This window comes from Emys orbicularis, chromosome 6, assembly GCF_028017835.1.
Source record: "Emys orbicularis isolate rEmyOrb1 chromosome 6, rEmyOrb1.hap1, whole genome shotgun sequence".
Taxonomy (NCBI): domain Eukaryota; kingdom Metazoa; phylum Chordata; order Testudines; family Emydidae; genus Emys; species Emys orbicularis.
This window is the reverse complement of record NC_088688.1, coordinates 53,221,430-53,238,524: the sequence shown is the minus strand read 5'-3', so window position 1 is coordinate 53,238,524 and position 17,095 is coordinate 53,221,430. Positions and strand designations below refer to the sequence as shown.

Below are 17,095 nucleotides of genomic sequence, written 5' to 3'. Positions count from 1 at the left end.
CGTTTGCTTCGCGGGCTTTGCGGTAGGCATTCCGCAGCTCCTTCACTTTAACCCGACACTGCACCGCATCCCAGTCATTGCCCCTGTCCATCATGGCTCTTGATATGTGCCCGAAGGTATCGTAATTCCTACGGCTGGAGCGCAGCTGGGACTGGACAGCTTCCTCCCCCCAAACACTGATGAGGTCCAGCACCTCGCCATTGCTCCATACTGGGGATTGCCTGGCACGTGGAGGCATGGCCACCTGGAAAGATGCGCTGAGAGCACTCCACACCTGGCTGAGCAAACAGGAAGGGGATTTTCAAAATTCCCAGGGTAAAGGGTGGGTCTGATGCTTGGTCACCTGAGGACAGGGCAGCAGAGTTCAAAAGTGATGACCAGAGTGGCTAGAACAGGCATTGTGGGACACTTCCGGAGGCCAATCAGAGCCAATCAGAGCGCATTAGGTGTCCACACTGGCGCCGTGGCGCTCCAGCGAGAGTGCAACAAGCGTTATTCCTCTCGGGGAGGTGGAGTACCAGGAGCACTCCAGCCGCGGAGTCAGAGCGCTCTACGTGCCTTGCCGGTATAGACGGGGAGTGAGGTAGACGCTCTTGGCAGCTTTATTGCGCTATAATGCGCAAGTGTAGCCAAGGCCTCTGCATACTACTAACTTTTCCCTGGGACCTCTCTGTATTTCATTTTAAGACTTCCCAGGAGCACTGGGAAAATCAGAGAGAATATAGACATCTCTGTTGTTGTGAGAAGGGCTGTGGACCCTCAAAGGCATCTCTGATTAGGGAGATAGGTACACAGAGCTCCTCCCTAGAACTCTTCCAGGTGAGGTGGGGGGAGCGGGGGAGTATTAGTGAAACTACCTTTGTAAAAGTAGAACTGAACTTCTTGCCATAAAATGTAAGTGCACATGTATCAGCAGGCCCAAATACATTCATTGCAGTTGTGCATGTAGTTAACCAGTTTGCACACACAAACTTGTATGTGAATATTTGAACCATTTAAAAAAAATGGTCCAGATCCATTGGCGACAATAAATGCTTGCAACAAAAGAGAACATGGGATCCTCACAAAACTATTTATTATGATTATTTATATTGCAGTAGTAGGTAGGAGCCCCATTCATGGACTGGACCACATTATGCTAGGCACTGTACAAACACAGAACAAAAAGATGGTCCCCTGGTCCGGTACTGTCCTGATCATACAATGAAGGATCCTGTTGTATTTACAGACAGGCTCAGGTGGCCATGTTACCAAAACTTCTTGTAAAAATTTCAATCCTCCTGTTTTAGGTTTCCAAGGACAAAATCCAGACTACCCATGGTTTGGGATTCCTGCAATATAAGACTATGGAGCATTTTACAGGTTCCCTGTGCTCATTTTTGACTGATTAAAGATAAAATTATAATTGCCTTTTCCACTTTAAACTATTCTTGTCTTACTTCTAGTGGGAAAACATACCACCCCCACCACTAGCATTGGCCAGAAAAATGGAGCACACAATAAACTTGTCAGTAGTCAGTCAACATAATACAATATGTATGTGGTAAACTAGTTTCAATATGAACACTTTCTGTACAGTGAGGCTGCTTCTCTGCATGCTCTCCTGTGCATTTTGCTATAAGTAGGGTCCTACGAAATTCACGACCATGAAAAGCATGTCAGGGACTGTGAAATGTGTTCTTTTTTCTGCTTTTACCTTATACTATACAGATTTCACAGGTGAGACCAGCATTCTCAAATTGTGGGTCTGACCCAAAAGGGAGTTGCAGGGTTAGGGTTATTTTAGGGAGGTCGCGGTATTGCCATCCTTACTTCTGCGCTACCTTCAGATCTGGGTAGCCAGAGAGCAGTGGCTTTTGGCCTGGTACCCAGCTCTGAAGGCAGCACCCTCCCATCACCCCCAGCAGCAGCGAAGAAGTGAGGGTCACAATACCATACAGTGCCATTCTTATTTCTGAGCTGCTGCCTTCAGAGCTGGGTGGCCAGAGAGTAGCAGCTGCTTACTGAGGGCCCAGCTCTGCAGGCAGCAGTGCAGAAGTAAGGGTGGCAATACCATACCATACCACAACTTCTGCGCTGCTGTGGGTGGCGGCTCTACCTTCAGAGCTGGGCTCCCAGCCAGCAGCTGCCACTTTCCAGCTGCCCAGCTCTAAAGACAGCGCTGCCGCCGCCAGCAGGAGCGCAGAAGTAAGGGTAGCACTACCGCAACACCCCCCCCCTACACACACACAATAACCTTGCAACTCCATCACGATTCTTTTTTGGGTTAGGACCCCTACAATTACAACATCATGAAATTTCAGATTTAAATAGCTGAAATAATGAAATTTACAATTTTTAAAATCCTATGACCGTGAAATTGACCAAAATAGACCGTGAATTTGGTAGGGCCCTAGCTATAAGGACAAGCAGGACATCTACAACTGAAATAGCAAAAGTCCCAGAAAAAATATAGAGCAGACCTGCCTCAAAATGAACATATTTGCTAGAGGGAAACCTTCCTCTCCTACAACTCCCCACCAGCCTAAACGTATGAGGAGCTGGGAAGTGAGGCAGGAAGCAATACAAGGACAGTACTTGTACGTGTTCCCCTGAATCCAGAATTAAGTCTTATCTCCATCCGGAGCTTTAGCTTCCATCAGACTCAAATCCATGCAGATTGGTTGCATCTGAAGCCACAGAATCAACATCCTCCTCCTTTCAAGAAAATTTGAAAGGATTCAAATCTGGGGGATTGGATTTGACCTGTTTGCCCATAATTAACATATGCAAGGGAAAAGTTAACATTGATGTAAAATTTTAACACGTTAGATAAGTAAAAAAGGAATAACATGTCATTAGGCAATGATTTATCAGACTGAAGGCTGCCAAAATGCAATATTGTATCTGAAGCTTCTAGTTCAAGTTAACCTCCATCAGCTCACTGATCCACATTCAACTTTCCTCCTCAGACTCCCTGATCCATATCCAGAAGCATAACTATCCAATCTGAAATTAAATTTAATAACATCTCCATTTTTAGACTTCCACCAACCCCCACTATTCACTTGCTCTCATGGATGCCTAATTTCATTGGAAACTGGAACCAGTTAAGCTGGGTTTGTTTTTGTTTTTTGTATTTGAATTATGAATTGATAAAGAAATTAAATTCTTTATGCAGAAATCAGAAACATTACCTTTTGAAGCCCCTTTTTTTTTTTCAAAATCCTCTTCTGACATGAAAGTGTGACAATTCTCAGGCTCAATAGACTTATTTTAACAAATTATTTCACCCTTCTAATGAAATCGATGTGTCAACCTTCAAGTTGGATTTTACTATGTAAAAATGACACATTGTTAACAGTTCGGCTTCTCAGGTTCATTCTTTGTCATGTCTGCCTTTGTCAGTGACAAAGATAAGGTTTTATTATTTTTTCCTCCTGTTACCACTGTGGAGCCAATACAGCTGTGGGAGAGTGAACTGAATTTCATTCGGATTCATGCAGCATCCACCGAATTATTAACTAAGCTCTAATTGCAGAATCTATATTGGTGGTGGTGGATGACCCAGAAAAACAGAACTAGGCTTCCAGATTTCAGACTGAGTTTGGCTGGCAGTTAGAAATAACAGGTGAAATCCTGTCCTGTTGAGATCAGTGCCATTGATTTCAGTGAGGGCAGGATTTCATCCAGCATCTTTTGTAGTTGTACAGTGAGCAGGTTTTGTCATTTGGAAAACAATAAACATGGAGCCCCTCAAAGTATTTTAGAGGCCTTTTAGCCCTCACCCTAAAGTCAACTTAAAACTACAATTTGTTTTATATTTGTCAGTAATATATAATAATGCCTGAGATCATGCTGCCATTGACTACCAGTGCTGTCTCCCTGCCACGGCTTCAGGGAGCAAATTGCAATAGTCATTTTTCCCTCACTGTTTGTTTAAATTAAATTATTTGTAAGTTTATCACGGTGTGTAGTAAGCATTTTACAGAAATAACACTTAGGAATTCGTTCTCAGTTAATGCTTAAGGCGGAAATGCCTACATTCAGATGTGCATATATGGTTCAAAATGTCTCCCTTCTCCCTGATCAACAGGAGGGGATGTTGATAGGACAGCAGGATACTGGAGGAGAAGGAGGAGAGACTGCAAGAACACATGCTTGGCAGGATAAGTCTGGCCCCCTCCTCCTTAGAGTCCTCTGCTTTCCTATTGGCTGGGCTGATGGCACAGGACTAAGTGGCTTTGATGCCCATCTGCCCCATCTATGTAAACTCTCCTGAGATTTTTTCAAAAGCCTCTTGTCCCTGTTAGCTTGGTGCTTGCAAGAATTAGGATCCAGAGGGATGTGGAGTTGGCTGAGCATGTTCTGATTTGATCAAAGATGCTTGTAAGGTGAATTTGGCGGGGAGCTGTTGGGTCAACCTGCATCAACCTGGAAAAGTATGAACTGTGAAGTGGCCTGGATAATTTTGTAGGCATGTGGCTGAGTGATCACACACAGAGACACTTGCAACACAGGGCCTGAGCTTTTTAGGGTTAATGGAGTCCATCTGTTGCATGCAGAAGCTGACATTTGACTCTGTCTCCTTAAGGGCTTGATCAGGCAAGAAATAGTTGCCAGGCAGTAAGGATGGGCACATGCAATGAAGCTAATTGCTGTTGCCCCCAGTGGCTAGTGCAGATAAAGCTTAAAAGAAAAGGGCCAGCTCCCAGAGGTAAATGAGACCCAAGATTTTGCTGGTGGACCTTGTGCCTGTAGGAGAAGGGGGCATGTGAACTCTGTGCAGACTGAGGTCCCTTCTTGTTTACCTCTATCCCCTCATTTTAGGGAGAGGGAGAGAGAATTCAGAAGTGAGGTAAGTCCTGGGGGGGTGCGAGGAAGGTTTACCCTGAGTTATTGGTATATGGTGGGAGCCTAGTAACTCACTGTTAGACCAGTTAAATGCCTGGTATGTGAGAGCAGGGGGGTGGGTGCCTAGCTCAACTTCCCAGTGATAAATTAATAAAATTGCAGCTGGCCACTTCAATCCATCCCTGTGTCTGTTGTTCACTCAGCTGCATGTCCTGATCAATGCCTGTAAATGTCTGCTCTCTACTGTCCTGTTTCAAATTCCCAAGATATATTTGGCCCACAAACTTGCAGAAGATCTTTTGCAGAGCTAAGCAAATAATTTACAAATAATTCATGTAATGAATTTCCACTTGTGAATTGTTTTGGAACAGAAAAAAAAATCCCATTCACTTGAAATGATTCACATTTTTTCCCCAGCAAATTATTCTTAGTCAACAGAATATTTGTGAAGTCCGAATAATCATTTTTTTCTGTGTGCTGGTTACTCATGTAAGTTATGTTGTTATGGGTTCTGTTCCCTGATTGAATGACTTGCATAACCAATCATGTGCAAATATCGTAATATCTCATAGGTGTCTTAGGAGGATAAATCCATTAACATTCTTGAGGTGCTTAGGTATCTTGGTGATGAGCACCATAGAAAAGTCTATAATAAAATTGTAAATATTCCAACTGAATATATACATCTTGTGCTGCATCAATTAGTTACAAAAGAGCTCCACTCAGGGACCTGACTTAATACAAGGTTATTTATGTAACTAACCAATGCAGTGCAAATTTCCAATTATATATTCAATTACAATATTCACAATTCCCACTGTGTGATGGCTAGAGAACTAACCAGCACTGCACAAATGGCAAAATGCCAATTTTGCAGTAATTATACAATTTGGAATTTGTTTTTAGCAAATATTGCAGCATTCGGGCTTACAGTTCATTTTTGTGAATACTTGCATTCATAAAACTCAGACTTTCAAATGTTTGTGGAAAGCAAACAAAAAGGAGTCATGAAGTGAATCTAATCAGTCGTTGAATGTAATTAACTATTCACGGACAATTTTTTTGCACTGTTTGCTCAGTTCTGCTGATAGTACAGTATTACTCAGATGCTCTAAATTTCTGCTAATAACATATTTGAAACCAGTAGCATCCTGGATTAATTTAACCACTATTCCAAGTATGTCAATCATGAATCTGAGTAATCAATCATTTCAGTTGTATTCATTTTTCCCCTTTTTTCATTCACAGGATGCTCTGGCCCCTTGGGAATAGAAGGAGGAATTGTATCAAACCAACAAATTACTGCATCATCCACCCATCGGGCTCTTTTTGGGCTCCAGAAATGGTATCCGTACTATGCACGACTTAATAAGAAGGGTCTTGTAAATGCTTGGACTGCTGCAGAAAATGACAGATGGCCATGGATTCAGGTAACAGATGGAGTTGTGGGAGGAAAAAAAAAATCTCCTAGACTCAATTGCCAGAGTCATTTAAGAAACTGATGAAGATAAGTGGTAAACTAATAGCAGGATTCTTGTTCACTGTCATAAATGCATCCTAGATTAAAGGGTGGTGGGAGAGGATCCTAATTTCAGCTTCTTTATGTGTGTAAAATATACAAATCTTATATAAAAACACGACATACCCTAATACTCCATTGTAACTGTAAGAATCTTCTGTACATAAAAACAGATTCTTATCAAAGAGTCAGCTTTTCAGATATGCCACATCTCTGTTCATTAGTGCTATAGTAGCATTTAGCAGCAGCAGCTGTTGATGGACAGCCTTTGATATTTATAAAGCCATAGGCTCAATCCTGAAGTCTTTATGCAGAAAAAATTCTCATCTGCTTTATTAGGAATTTTGCCCAAGAAGGGACTTTAGTGTAGGACCCTCTATTTGTATCCTCTCTGTCTAGCTACGTAACACACATGCCCACATAAAATAAGTCAGTGTGTGCATTATAACAGATGCAGTGGTAACTGTTGTGGTTAAGACTGAAATGTGTCTTCTATTTGAATCCCATTTTCTAATGTTTGTAACTTGCTCAAACATATCTTTGGGAGCTGAAATTCTCCATACTTTATCTCTGCCCAGAAGAGAATATTTCTGGAAAGTTGCAAATGGAAATGTCCACTCAATGGATATGGTATTTCATTACCATGCAAATTGTGTAGTTATTTGCACAGGTGGATTCACTTTGCACAGATGTACATGACTACACAAGTGGCAAAGCAGTGGAATATCAAATCTGATGGCTATATGTTAAGGAATAGTGTTTTAAGCTTGATATCAGATTTGTAGCTAATCTTAGCTGGTGATTTCTATAGATTGTTTTTTTGTTTTTAATGATGTGTATGTATTGGACTAGCATTTAGCTACTTTAACTATTTGTTACCTAATAAAGCTTGTTGCATGGTAATATATGTTATAATCCACTCTCATATGTAACATATAAAAGGAGCCACTTTCATATTAGTCTCTATATGGTCTCATGCAAGTAAAATATGTAAAATATATGCTTAATAATTTTCACATGCAAATTGCATAGTTTTTGTTCCATGTGGGATATTTTAGTTCTTACATTGACTCCCTGTGTTACTTTTGTGCACAGTTACTGACTAGTCGATAAAATATGTTCACAAGTGTTATATGCACTTTTCTTACTTACCTACATTTTAGGTCCAAAATCTCTTACAGGTAAAAATTTCAAAACTACCTGTGATATTTAGGAGCAAGAGAGTTTTTGAAAATTTTACCCTATGTTGTTTTATTATTATTAATTATTATAGTTCCATAGTGAAAAAACAAACAGCTTAAGCATCTTAAGATCTGTTTCCTTCCATAAAGTCCAGCAGGGAGTTGGAAATTCCGGAATATACACATTGAGAAGGAATGGGAGAGAATAAAGGAAAGGGAATTGGGCAGAAGTATGTTCTTGGAGTCAGAACCTAACTTAAAAGTAAAATGGGAACATGAAGTAGTAAATTGTCCTTTTAGGCTCCAGTAAACTAGAGAAGTTGGCTCCAGTAAACTAGAGTGGGATTTTCTGCTTGATTCAGAGCATGGACTTGAACCCGGGTTTCTCATTTCCTATATCAGTGCCCTAATCACTGGGCTGTTAGCTATTCTTCATGGGGCACTCTCCTTTTATATATTTTTTTCACAAAAAAATATAGCAAGGTCTTTTGTGTGAAATGAAATTCTTGTTTTCCAGTCAGCCCTTCTAAGGACGGTAGCCCATAGGGCTAGCTTTCCTTCATTATCTTCACTGCCTTGCCTTCATTATATTCTGTTTTATTATATTAATCAGTAATGCAGGGAAGCTGTATCCTGTAAGACATTCGCTTCAGCAGTTAGCATAAGGCTTGAGGCCTATGAACTTTGGCACAGATAAATGACCTAATGGTCTCCCCTAACTTTTGGGGAACTGAAAATAGAATTTGCAAGGGGGAATTTTGACCATAATGACACCTATCAACCACAGGAACAGGAAGCAACATCCACAGATGACTAACCACAATTATGCCATGGCAATGAATTGACATATATGAGAATAAGTTGAGATCTTTGCTATACTAACCTATAGGAATGTACACGCCAACATTAGTATAATGTACACGCCAACATTAGTAAGGTGAGGAAATACACATAAGGAAGAGGGGAGAAACCCCTGCTGAATATGCAATAGACATAGTGGTGTCAGCATAACATATTATAAAAGTTGCATCCCAGCCTATGGGCAGTAGGAGAGAGAAATGTAGCCCTTGGGAGATGCCAGAATGATGGCCACTGGTGATGAGGGGGAAGGTGATGGTGATGAGGAAGATGATGGCTAACATTTCAAGTTATTCTGCAAGGGATGGTGTGAGTATATGGATATTCATACGTACTTTCTGTAGTATCTCTATCTACCTTACTCAGTTGGAGTGTTTGTGATTGTATTAAATGTATTAATAAACTATTTGTAAATATAGAAGAGTTCCTATAGTGTGAGAGTTACAGCTGTGCACATCGGGGTTCCCAACTATATAATTTGAATAACACTGGGCCTAATCTTGAGACAAGAACCTGTCAACTCTCAAAGTGATAGCTGGGAATTCTTAAGTAGTCAATAGAATTAATACATAATCTATAGATCAGGACTCAGTCTAGTCTTAGCAGATTTTCCCGTTACTTTGGGGTAGCTCATTTATTAGGGTTACTCTTCTGGGGGGCAGTGTTCTGTAATTCTATCAATGTACTCCTTGTGTTACTTGTGTTCTCATACGGAGCTCTACTTCTCCCTTCTGATAGCTTCCTCCCCGTGGAGCTATCCTGCAGGACCTAGGTTCCCCTGGGCTGGGTTCTTCCAGCCGCAGAATCAGCCACACACACACACACACACACACTCATTAACAGAGCGTGTCTGAGAGGACCGGGTTAATCAGCACTCCCAAGCTGACCCCTTATATGTCACTGGACTCAGGCTGGGTTGAGCAGCATTTCCAAGCTGTCACCCTCATAGGCCCTTGGATTCAGCAGGCTGGGTCAAACAGCACCTCCAAGCTGTCACCCTCATATGCCATGGGCACTGCACCGGAATAGAGTACGCCTGAGCAGGCTGGGTCGAGCAGCACTTCCAAACTGCCATCCTCATATGTCCCAGGTTCAGCATGTCTCTATCCCCACTTTCATGTTACAATTGTTCTGGTAGTAACCCACTTGATGAGCAAACCCCACAGGATTTCTGGGCGCTGCAGGGATCTTTGGCTTAGGTACGAAGAGTGCTGCTGCAGAGCGAATGAGAAAGCCAAAAGACACCCACGAGGGGGAGAGAGAGAGGCAACTGGCTTAACCATGAAAGTTATTTATTGCCAGGTAATAACCATAGGGGAGCCAAACAAACAAAACAGTTATAATATTAAATGTAACTTAAATTTGATGATAAGTCAGGTTTAGAAAACTATAACTGATCATACAAATGCCTTCCTGTCCCATCTTCGATGCAAATGAGCTAGGGGAGTTTCCTTAATCCTGTCACCTTTGTCCAAGGGGTTTAGATGCATCCCCCACTGCCTTTTCATTGCTTTTTGTAAGTCTTTCTTCTGATCGGCTTTGGTTCAAGCAGAGGCTGGGGGGTCCTTTGTGAGTCAGACAGGTTGGATACTGCACCCTGGTTCCCCAAAAACACAGTGCTGACCAGTAATACTAGATAGTGTTGATTCTATCATATTCAGATTCTTATACAACTTTTATCACCATAGTATTTAAGTGCCTTTCAATAATTAATTAAGTAATGTGCCTAGCCTATCTCACATGACTCTCTTACTTTGTCCCTCCATCTCCCCCTTGCACTTAGAATGAAAGGTGGTCATGTTTGTGGTGATTCTAAGGCCTGGTCCACACTACGACTTTAATTCGGATTTAGCTGCCTTAATTCGAATTAACGCTTGACCCGTCCACACAACGAAGCCAGTTAATTCGAATTAAAGGGCCCTTTAATTCGATTTCTGTACTCCTCCTCGACGAGAGGAGTAGCGTCAAAATCGGTATTGTTAATCCGAATTAAGGTTAGTGTGGCCGCAATTCGATGTTATTGGCCTCCAGGAGCTATCCCACAGTGCACCATTGTGACCGCTCTGGCCAGCAATCTGAACTCGCATGCACTGGCCAGGTGGACAGGAAAAGCCCCGGGAACATTTGAATTTCATTTCCTGTTTGCACAGCGTGGAGAGCACAGGTGACCACAGAGAGCTCATCAGCACAGGTAACCATGCAGGCTGATAATCGAAAAAGAGCACCAGCATGGACCGTACAGGAGGTACTGGATTTGATCTCTATATGGGGAGAGGATTCAGTGCTAGCAGAACTGCGTTCGAAAAGACGAAATGCCAAAACTTATGAAAAAATTTCCAAGGGCATGATGGAGAGAGGCCACAATAGGGACACAGATCAGTGCCGCGTGAAAGTCAAGGAGCTCAGACAAGCCTATCAAAAAGCAAAGGAGGCAAACGGTCGCTCCGGGTCAGAGCCGCGGACATGCCGCTTCTACGCTGAGCTAAATGCATTTCTAGGGGGGGCCGCCACCACTACCCCACCTCTGACTGTGGATTCCGAGCTGGGGATAATCTCATCAGGTACACCTGATGATTCCGTGGAAGGGGAAGAGGAGGAGGACGAGCTGGCAGAGAGCACCCAGCTCTCCGTTCTCCCCAACAGCCAGGATCTGTTTCTCACCCTGACTGAAGTACCCTCCCAAGCCTCCCAAGCCAGCACCCAAGACCATGACCCCATGGAAGGGACCTCAGGTGAGTTTACCTTTTAAAATATAAAACATGGTTTAAAAGCAAGCATTTTTAATGATTAATTTGCCCTGAGCACTTGGGATGCATTCGCAGCCAGTACAGCTACTGGAAAAGTCTGTTAACATGTCTGGGGATGGAGCGGAAATCCTCCAGGGACATCTCCATGAAGCTCTCCTGGAGGTACTCCAAAAGCCTTGCCACAAGGTTTCTGGGCAGTGCAGCCTTATTCCGTCCTCCATGGTAGGACACTTGACCACGCCATGCTAGTAGCAAGTAATCTGGTATCATTGCCTGACAGAGCCTGGCAGCGTATGGTCCCGGTGTTTGCTGGCATTCAAGCAACATCCGTTCTTTATCTTGCTGTGTAATCCTCAGGAGAGTGATATCGCTTAGGGTAACCTGGTTGAAATAAGGGAATTTAATTAAGGGGACAGAGGTGGCCGTTCCTACTGGGATGTTTGCCTGTGGCTGAAAAGAAATCCTTCCCTGCATTTAGCCAAGTGCAAAGGGGGGGGGAGGATTGGCCCAGAGCTTTTCGCGTTTTGCTAGCAGGGATCTTCCCTGATACCAGCCATGCGGTGGGGGGAGGGAGAAAGCACTCATCCCAGAGAATTCATGGCGGGTGGGGGGGGGGGGTGTTAGTTTGGTTCCTGCAGGGATCTTCCCTGATACCAGCCACGCGGTGGGGGGAGGGAGAAAGCACTCATCCCAGAGAATTCATGGCGGGTGGGGGGGGGTGTTAGTTTGGTTCCTGCAGGGATCTTCCCTGATACCAGCCACGCGGTGGGGGGAGGGAGAAAGCACTCATCCCAGAGAATTCATGGCGGGGGGGTGGGGGGTGTTAGTTTGGTTCCTGCAGGGATCTTCCCTGATACCAGCCACGCGGTGGGGGGAGGGAGAAAGCACTCATCCCAGAGAATTCATGGCGGGTGGGGGGGGGTGTTGTTAGTTTGGTTCCTGCAGGGATCTTCCCTGATACCAGCCACGCGGTGGGGGGAGGGAGAAAGCACTCATCCCAGAGAATTGGATGGGGGGGGGGGTGTTAACCTTCAGCAGCAGAAAACAAGCTAACAGGAAAACTGCAGCACAACGGGCTTTGCTTGGTATGTGGGAAAGCAGGGCGCAGAAGCCTAAAGACAGTGGCTTACCATGGCAGCATGCAAGGTGAATTCTGTTGCCCGGACCTGCGTCTGTGATCTCTAGCAGCAAAGCCACAGGCACTCAATATTAAGAGGCAAAATGCGACCTTGCACAGAAATCACATGTGCTATGTAATGTGAATAGTATACACCGTGAAAGAGTATAAGCATTGTTCTGAAAAATGTATCTTTTAAAAAAATTCTCTCCTTTTTTCACTCCCTCCAGCAGGTGCAAATGTTTCAAGCCTCCCTCCTCCTTCCCGAAGGCTATCCCAGATAAGGCGTCGTAAAAAAAAGACGAGAGAAGAGATGTTTTCCGAAATCATGCAATCCACCAGGAATGAAAGAGCTCATCTGAATGAGTGGAAGGAGACGGTTTGCAAGTATAGGAAAGAAGCCAGTGACCGTGAGGACAGGAGGGACCAACGTGAGGACATGAGGGACCAACGTGAGGACATGAGGGACGCTCGAGATGAGAGGTGGCGGCAGGAAGATCAGAGGAGTCGGGAAGCAACGCTGGGGCTGCTGCGTGAGCAAACAGACATGCTCCGGCGTCTGGTGGAGCTTCAGGAACGGCTGCTGGAGAACAGAGTGCCGCTACAGCCCCTGTATAACCCCCCTACCTCCTCACCATGTTCCATAGCCTCCACACCCAGACGTGTAAGAACACGGGGGGGGGGGGAGGCTCCGTACACCCTCCCATTCCACCCCAGTGGACAGCCCAAGCAAAAGGCTGCCATTTTCTTAACCTTTTTTTACTGGGCTTTTCCTTCCCGCTGATCCTCCTCCCAAACCCCACTCAGGTTCTCTCCCTCTTTTTATAATCAATTAATAAAGAATAAATGATTTTTAAACAATGGTGACTTTATTTCCTTTGAAAGCAAGCTGGGGGAAGGGGGAGGGTGGGTTCCTTACAGAGAATGAGTCAATAAAGGGGGCGGGTTTTCAGGAAGGATAAACAAACATAAATTTCACACTGTAGCCTGGCCAGTCATGAAACTGGTTTTCAAAGCTTCCCTAATGCGCAGCGCTTCATCGTGTGCTCTTCTAATCGCCCTGGTGTCTGGCTGCGAGTAATCAGCAGCCAGGCGATTTGCCTCAGCCTCCCACCCTGCCATAAAGGTCTCCCCCTTGCTCTCACAGAGATTGTGAAGCACACAGCAAGCAGTAATAACAATGGGGATATTGGTTTGGCTGAGGTCTGAGCGAGTCAATAAGGATCGCCAGCGACCTTTTAAACGGCCAAATGCACATTCTACCACCATTCTGCACTTGCTCAGCCTGTAGTTGAACAACTCCTGACTCCTGTCCAGGCTGCCTGTGTATGGCTTCATGAGCCATGGCATTAAGGGGTAGGCTGGGTCCCCAAGAATAACAATTGGCATTTCAACATCCCCCACGGTTATTTTCTGGTCCGGAAAGTAAGTCCCTTGCTGCAGCCGTTTAAACAGATTGGTGTTCCTGAAGACGCGAGCGTCATGAACCCTTCCCGGCCAGCCCACATGGATGTTGGTGAAACGTCCCTTGTGATCCACAAGTGCTTGCAGCACCATTGAGAAGTACCCCTTGCGGTTTATGTACTGGGTACCCTGGTGCTCCGGTGCCAAGATAGGAATATGGGTTCCATCTATTGCCCCACCACAGTTAGGGAATCCCATTGCAGCAAAGCCATCCACTATGACCTGCACATTTCCCAGAGTCACTACCTTTCGTAGCAGCACCTCCGTGATTGCTTTGGCTACTTGCATCACAGCAGCCCCCACAGTAGATTTGCCCACTCCAAATTGATTCCCGACTGACCGGTAGCTGTCTGGCGTTGCAAGCTTCCACAGGGCTATCGCCACTCACTTCTCAACTGTGAGGGCTGCTCTCATCTTGGTATTCTGGCGCTTCAGGGCAGGGGAAAGCAAGTCACAAAGTTCCATGAAAGTGCCCTTACGCATGCGAAAGTTTCTCAGCCACTGGGAATCGTCCCACACCTGCAACACTATGCGGTCCCACCAGTCTGTGCTTGTTTCCCGGGCCCAGAATCGGCGTTCCAAGCCTATAACCTGGCCCATTAACATCATAATCTCCAAAGCACCGGGGCCCGCGGTCTCAGAGAATTCTGTGTCCGTGTCCATGTCCTCATCACGCTGGTCGCTGCGCTGCAATCGCCGCCTCCTCCTCCTCGCCTCTTTTTTCTGGTCCTGTGTAAGCATAAACTCCACGAGAAAGCGTGAGGTGTTTATAATGTTCAAGACTGCGTTCTGGAGCACAACGGGATCCATGCTTGATGCAGAATGGAGTCTGCAGAGTTCACTCAGGAAAAAAGGCGCGAAATGGTTGTCTGCCGTTGCTTTCAGGGAGGGAGGGGGAGGCTGTACCCAGAACTACCTGCGACAATGTTTTTTGCCCCATCATGCACTGGGGTCTCAACCCAGAATTCCAAGGGGGGTGGAGACTGCGGGAACTATGGGATAGCTATGTAAAAGCTACCCACAATGCAACGCTCTGGAAATCGATGCTACTATGGTAGCTTGGACGCACACCACCGAATTAATGGTGCATAGTGTGGCCGAATACATTCGAATTTATAAAATCGGTTTCCTAAATTCGAATTATATAAATTCGGATTAATCCTGTAGTGTAGACATACCCTTAGAAACTGCAGCAATTTATCTAGAGACTTGGAATAGATCCCATCCACCCATTCTTCCTGGGCATAAATAAGGTTCCCTGCAGTTTACTATGTGGATTTTTCAGGAAAGACATTAAAATTGAAGTTCAGTGTGAATATTGAGAGCTAGTGTTGCATTTTCTAAGACTAGAGATTTTCTATAGTTTCATTATAGCTGGAGCACGAGAGATAGCTATAGTTAAGGTTGCCTGAGCATTTCCATTATAACCTGTTTTCAGTCAGTCATAACATTTTGAAACCTTCACTTATTGAAATGAAATTTTCCAGGGCTTATCTCTGCCCCAGGGTAACTTCTGTTTTAGCACCTGAAGAAAAATTGTTGAGCTACTTTTCAGTACGGGGAGAGTGGACATAAAAATACATTATTTCCATAAAAAATAAATAAAACAATCTTGCAATATTTTTCTGAATACCTTTAGTGCTAAAATAGCTGGGGATTAAAAAAAAAAAAAAAAAATCTAAATTGGGAAGGGAAACAGTCCTTGTCAAGGAGAAATGCCTTTGAGGTTCTGCCGGAAATTGGTTTTGATTTCTCAGAGAAACCTCCATTGGAAAATCAGATTTCATGGATGCACTGTACTTTGCATTGGAGCCCTGTTTCATTCTCTGACCAGTAAAATACTCATTAAGGGGCAGATATTGCCTGGTCCTCACATGGGTGCACAGAGTTGGGGAAGTTAGGGAGCAAAGGAGAGCAGCAGCAGGAGTCTCAGACCTCACCATTGCACAAGAGCCTGGGAGAATTTATTTAATTTTTGCATTGCAATCCCTGGTCTCGCCTAGCGCTCACCAAAGGGAGGTGGTGTTCTGTATTGCCTCCACTGCAGGGTTGTGCCTAAGAACAATCTAGCTTTAACTGAGGATAGACTCCATAGGAGGCCAGTCTAGCACCTTTCTTAGAATTGAAGGCTCACAGGCAGATGTGGAGGATACGAGAAAGTTAATATAGCCTGATACTGCATTAACTTTATTAGGCCTTGTCCTAACAGATAAGAGGAACTGACCACAGAAATAAATATTAATGGAAGCTTAGGTAAAAGTGATCATGACTTGATCATATTTATAATGTGCAAGCAGAATAAAGTCCAGACCAGTAATACATATATACTTAGTGCTTTAATAGGGCCAATTTCACAAAGCTGAAAACAATTATGGATCAGGTCAGCTGAGGAGAAGAATTTAATTAGAAAAAATGTGAATAATAACTGGGAATAATTTAAGAACACCTTTCTAGATGCCCAAAAAGCTACAATCCCACAATTGAGGGAAAAGGCTGTGCTAGTTGAAAAACCAACCTGGTTTGAAGAGAAAGTGAAGGTAGGTATAACAAATAAGAATAAAATAATGTATAACAAATGGAAGAAAGGAGGATTGATAGTAATTAATATGAATCAGAAATTAGGAATTGTAGAAACTTGATAAGAGAAGCAAAACGACACAAGGAGAAATGTATGGCCAGCAAAGGTACAGACAATAAAGAGTTTTTAAAATATATTAAGAACAAAGAATCCTAACAGTGGTATTCGTTCATTAGTAGATGGAAATGGTAGAATTATCAACAATAATGAAGGAAGGCAGAAGTGTTCAATAAATATTTGTTCTGTATTTAGGGAGACAATAGACAGTCTCATACTGTGACATTCTTTCCATTGCACTAGTATCTCTGGAGGATGTTAAACAGTTGCTACTCAAGGGAGACACTTCTAAACTGGAAGGTCCAGATAACTTGAATCCAAAAGTTTTAAAAGAGCTGGCTAAGGAGATTGCTGGACCATTAATGTTAATTTTCAGTAAGTCTTGGAAGCCCTGGAAAAGTTCCAGAAGATGGAAGAAAGCTAATATTGTGCCAATTTTTAAAAAGTGAAAATGGCATGACATGGGTAATTATAGGCCTGGCAGCCTGACATCAATCCCAGGCAAGATAATGGAGTAGCTCATATGGGACTCGATTAATAATGAGAATATAATTAATGCCAATCAACCTGTGTTTATGAAAAAATAGATCCTGTCAAACTAAATTGACATGTTTTTTTGATGAGATGAAATGTTTGGTTGATGAAGGTAATAGTGTTGACATAATATACTTAGATTTGTCTAAGGTATTAGACCTTGTGACATTTTGATTAAAAAACTAGAATGATATAAAATTAACATGG

At 43.6% G+C, this 17,095-nt stretch overlaps 1 protein-coding gene across 1 annotated transcript in view; it reads left to right on the top strand.

Moving 5' to 3' along the window:
• EDIL3 (EGF like repeats and discoidin domains 3) overlaps positions 1-17,095 on the top strand; it is a 314,997-nt gene that overhangs the window by 184,467 nt on the left and 113,435 nt on the right. The window contains exon 6 of the mRNA XM_065405890.1: positions 6,082-6,263. Coding sequence (XP_065261962.1) covers positions 6,082-6,263 — 182 coding nt within the window. The remainder of the gene's footprint in view (positions 1-6,081; positions 6,264-17,095) is intronic.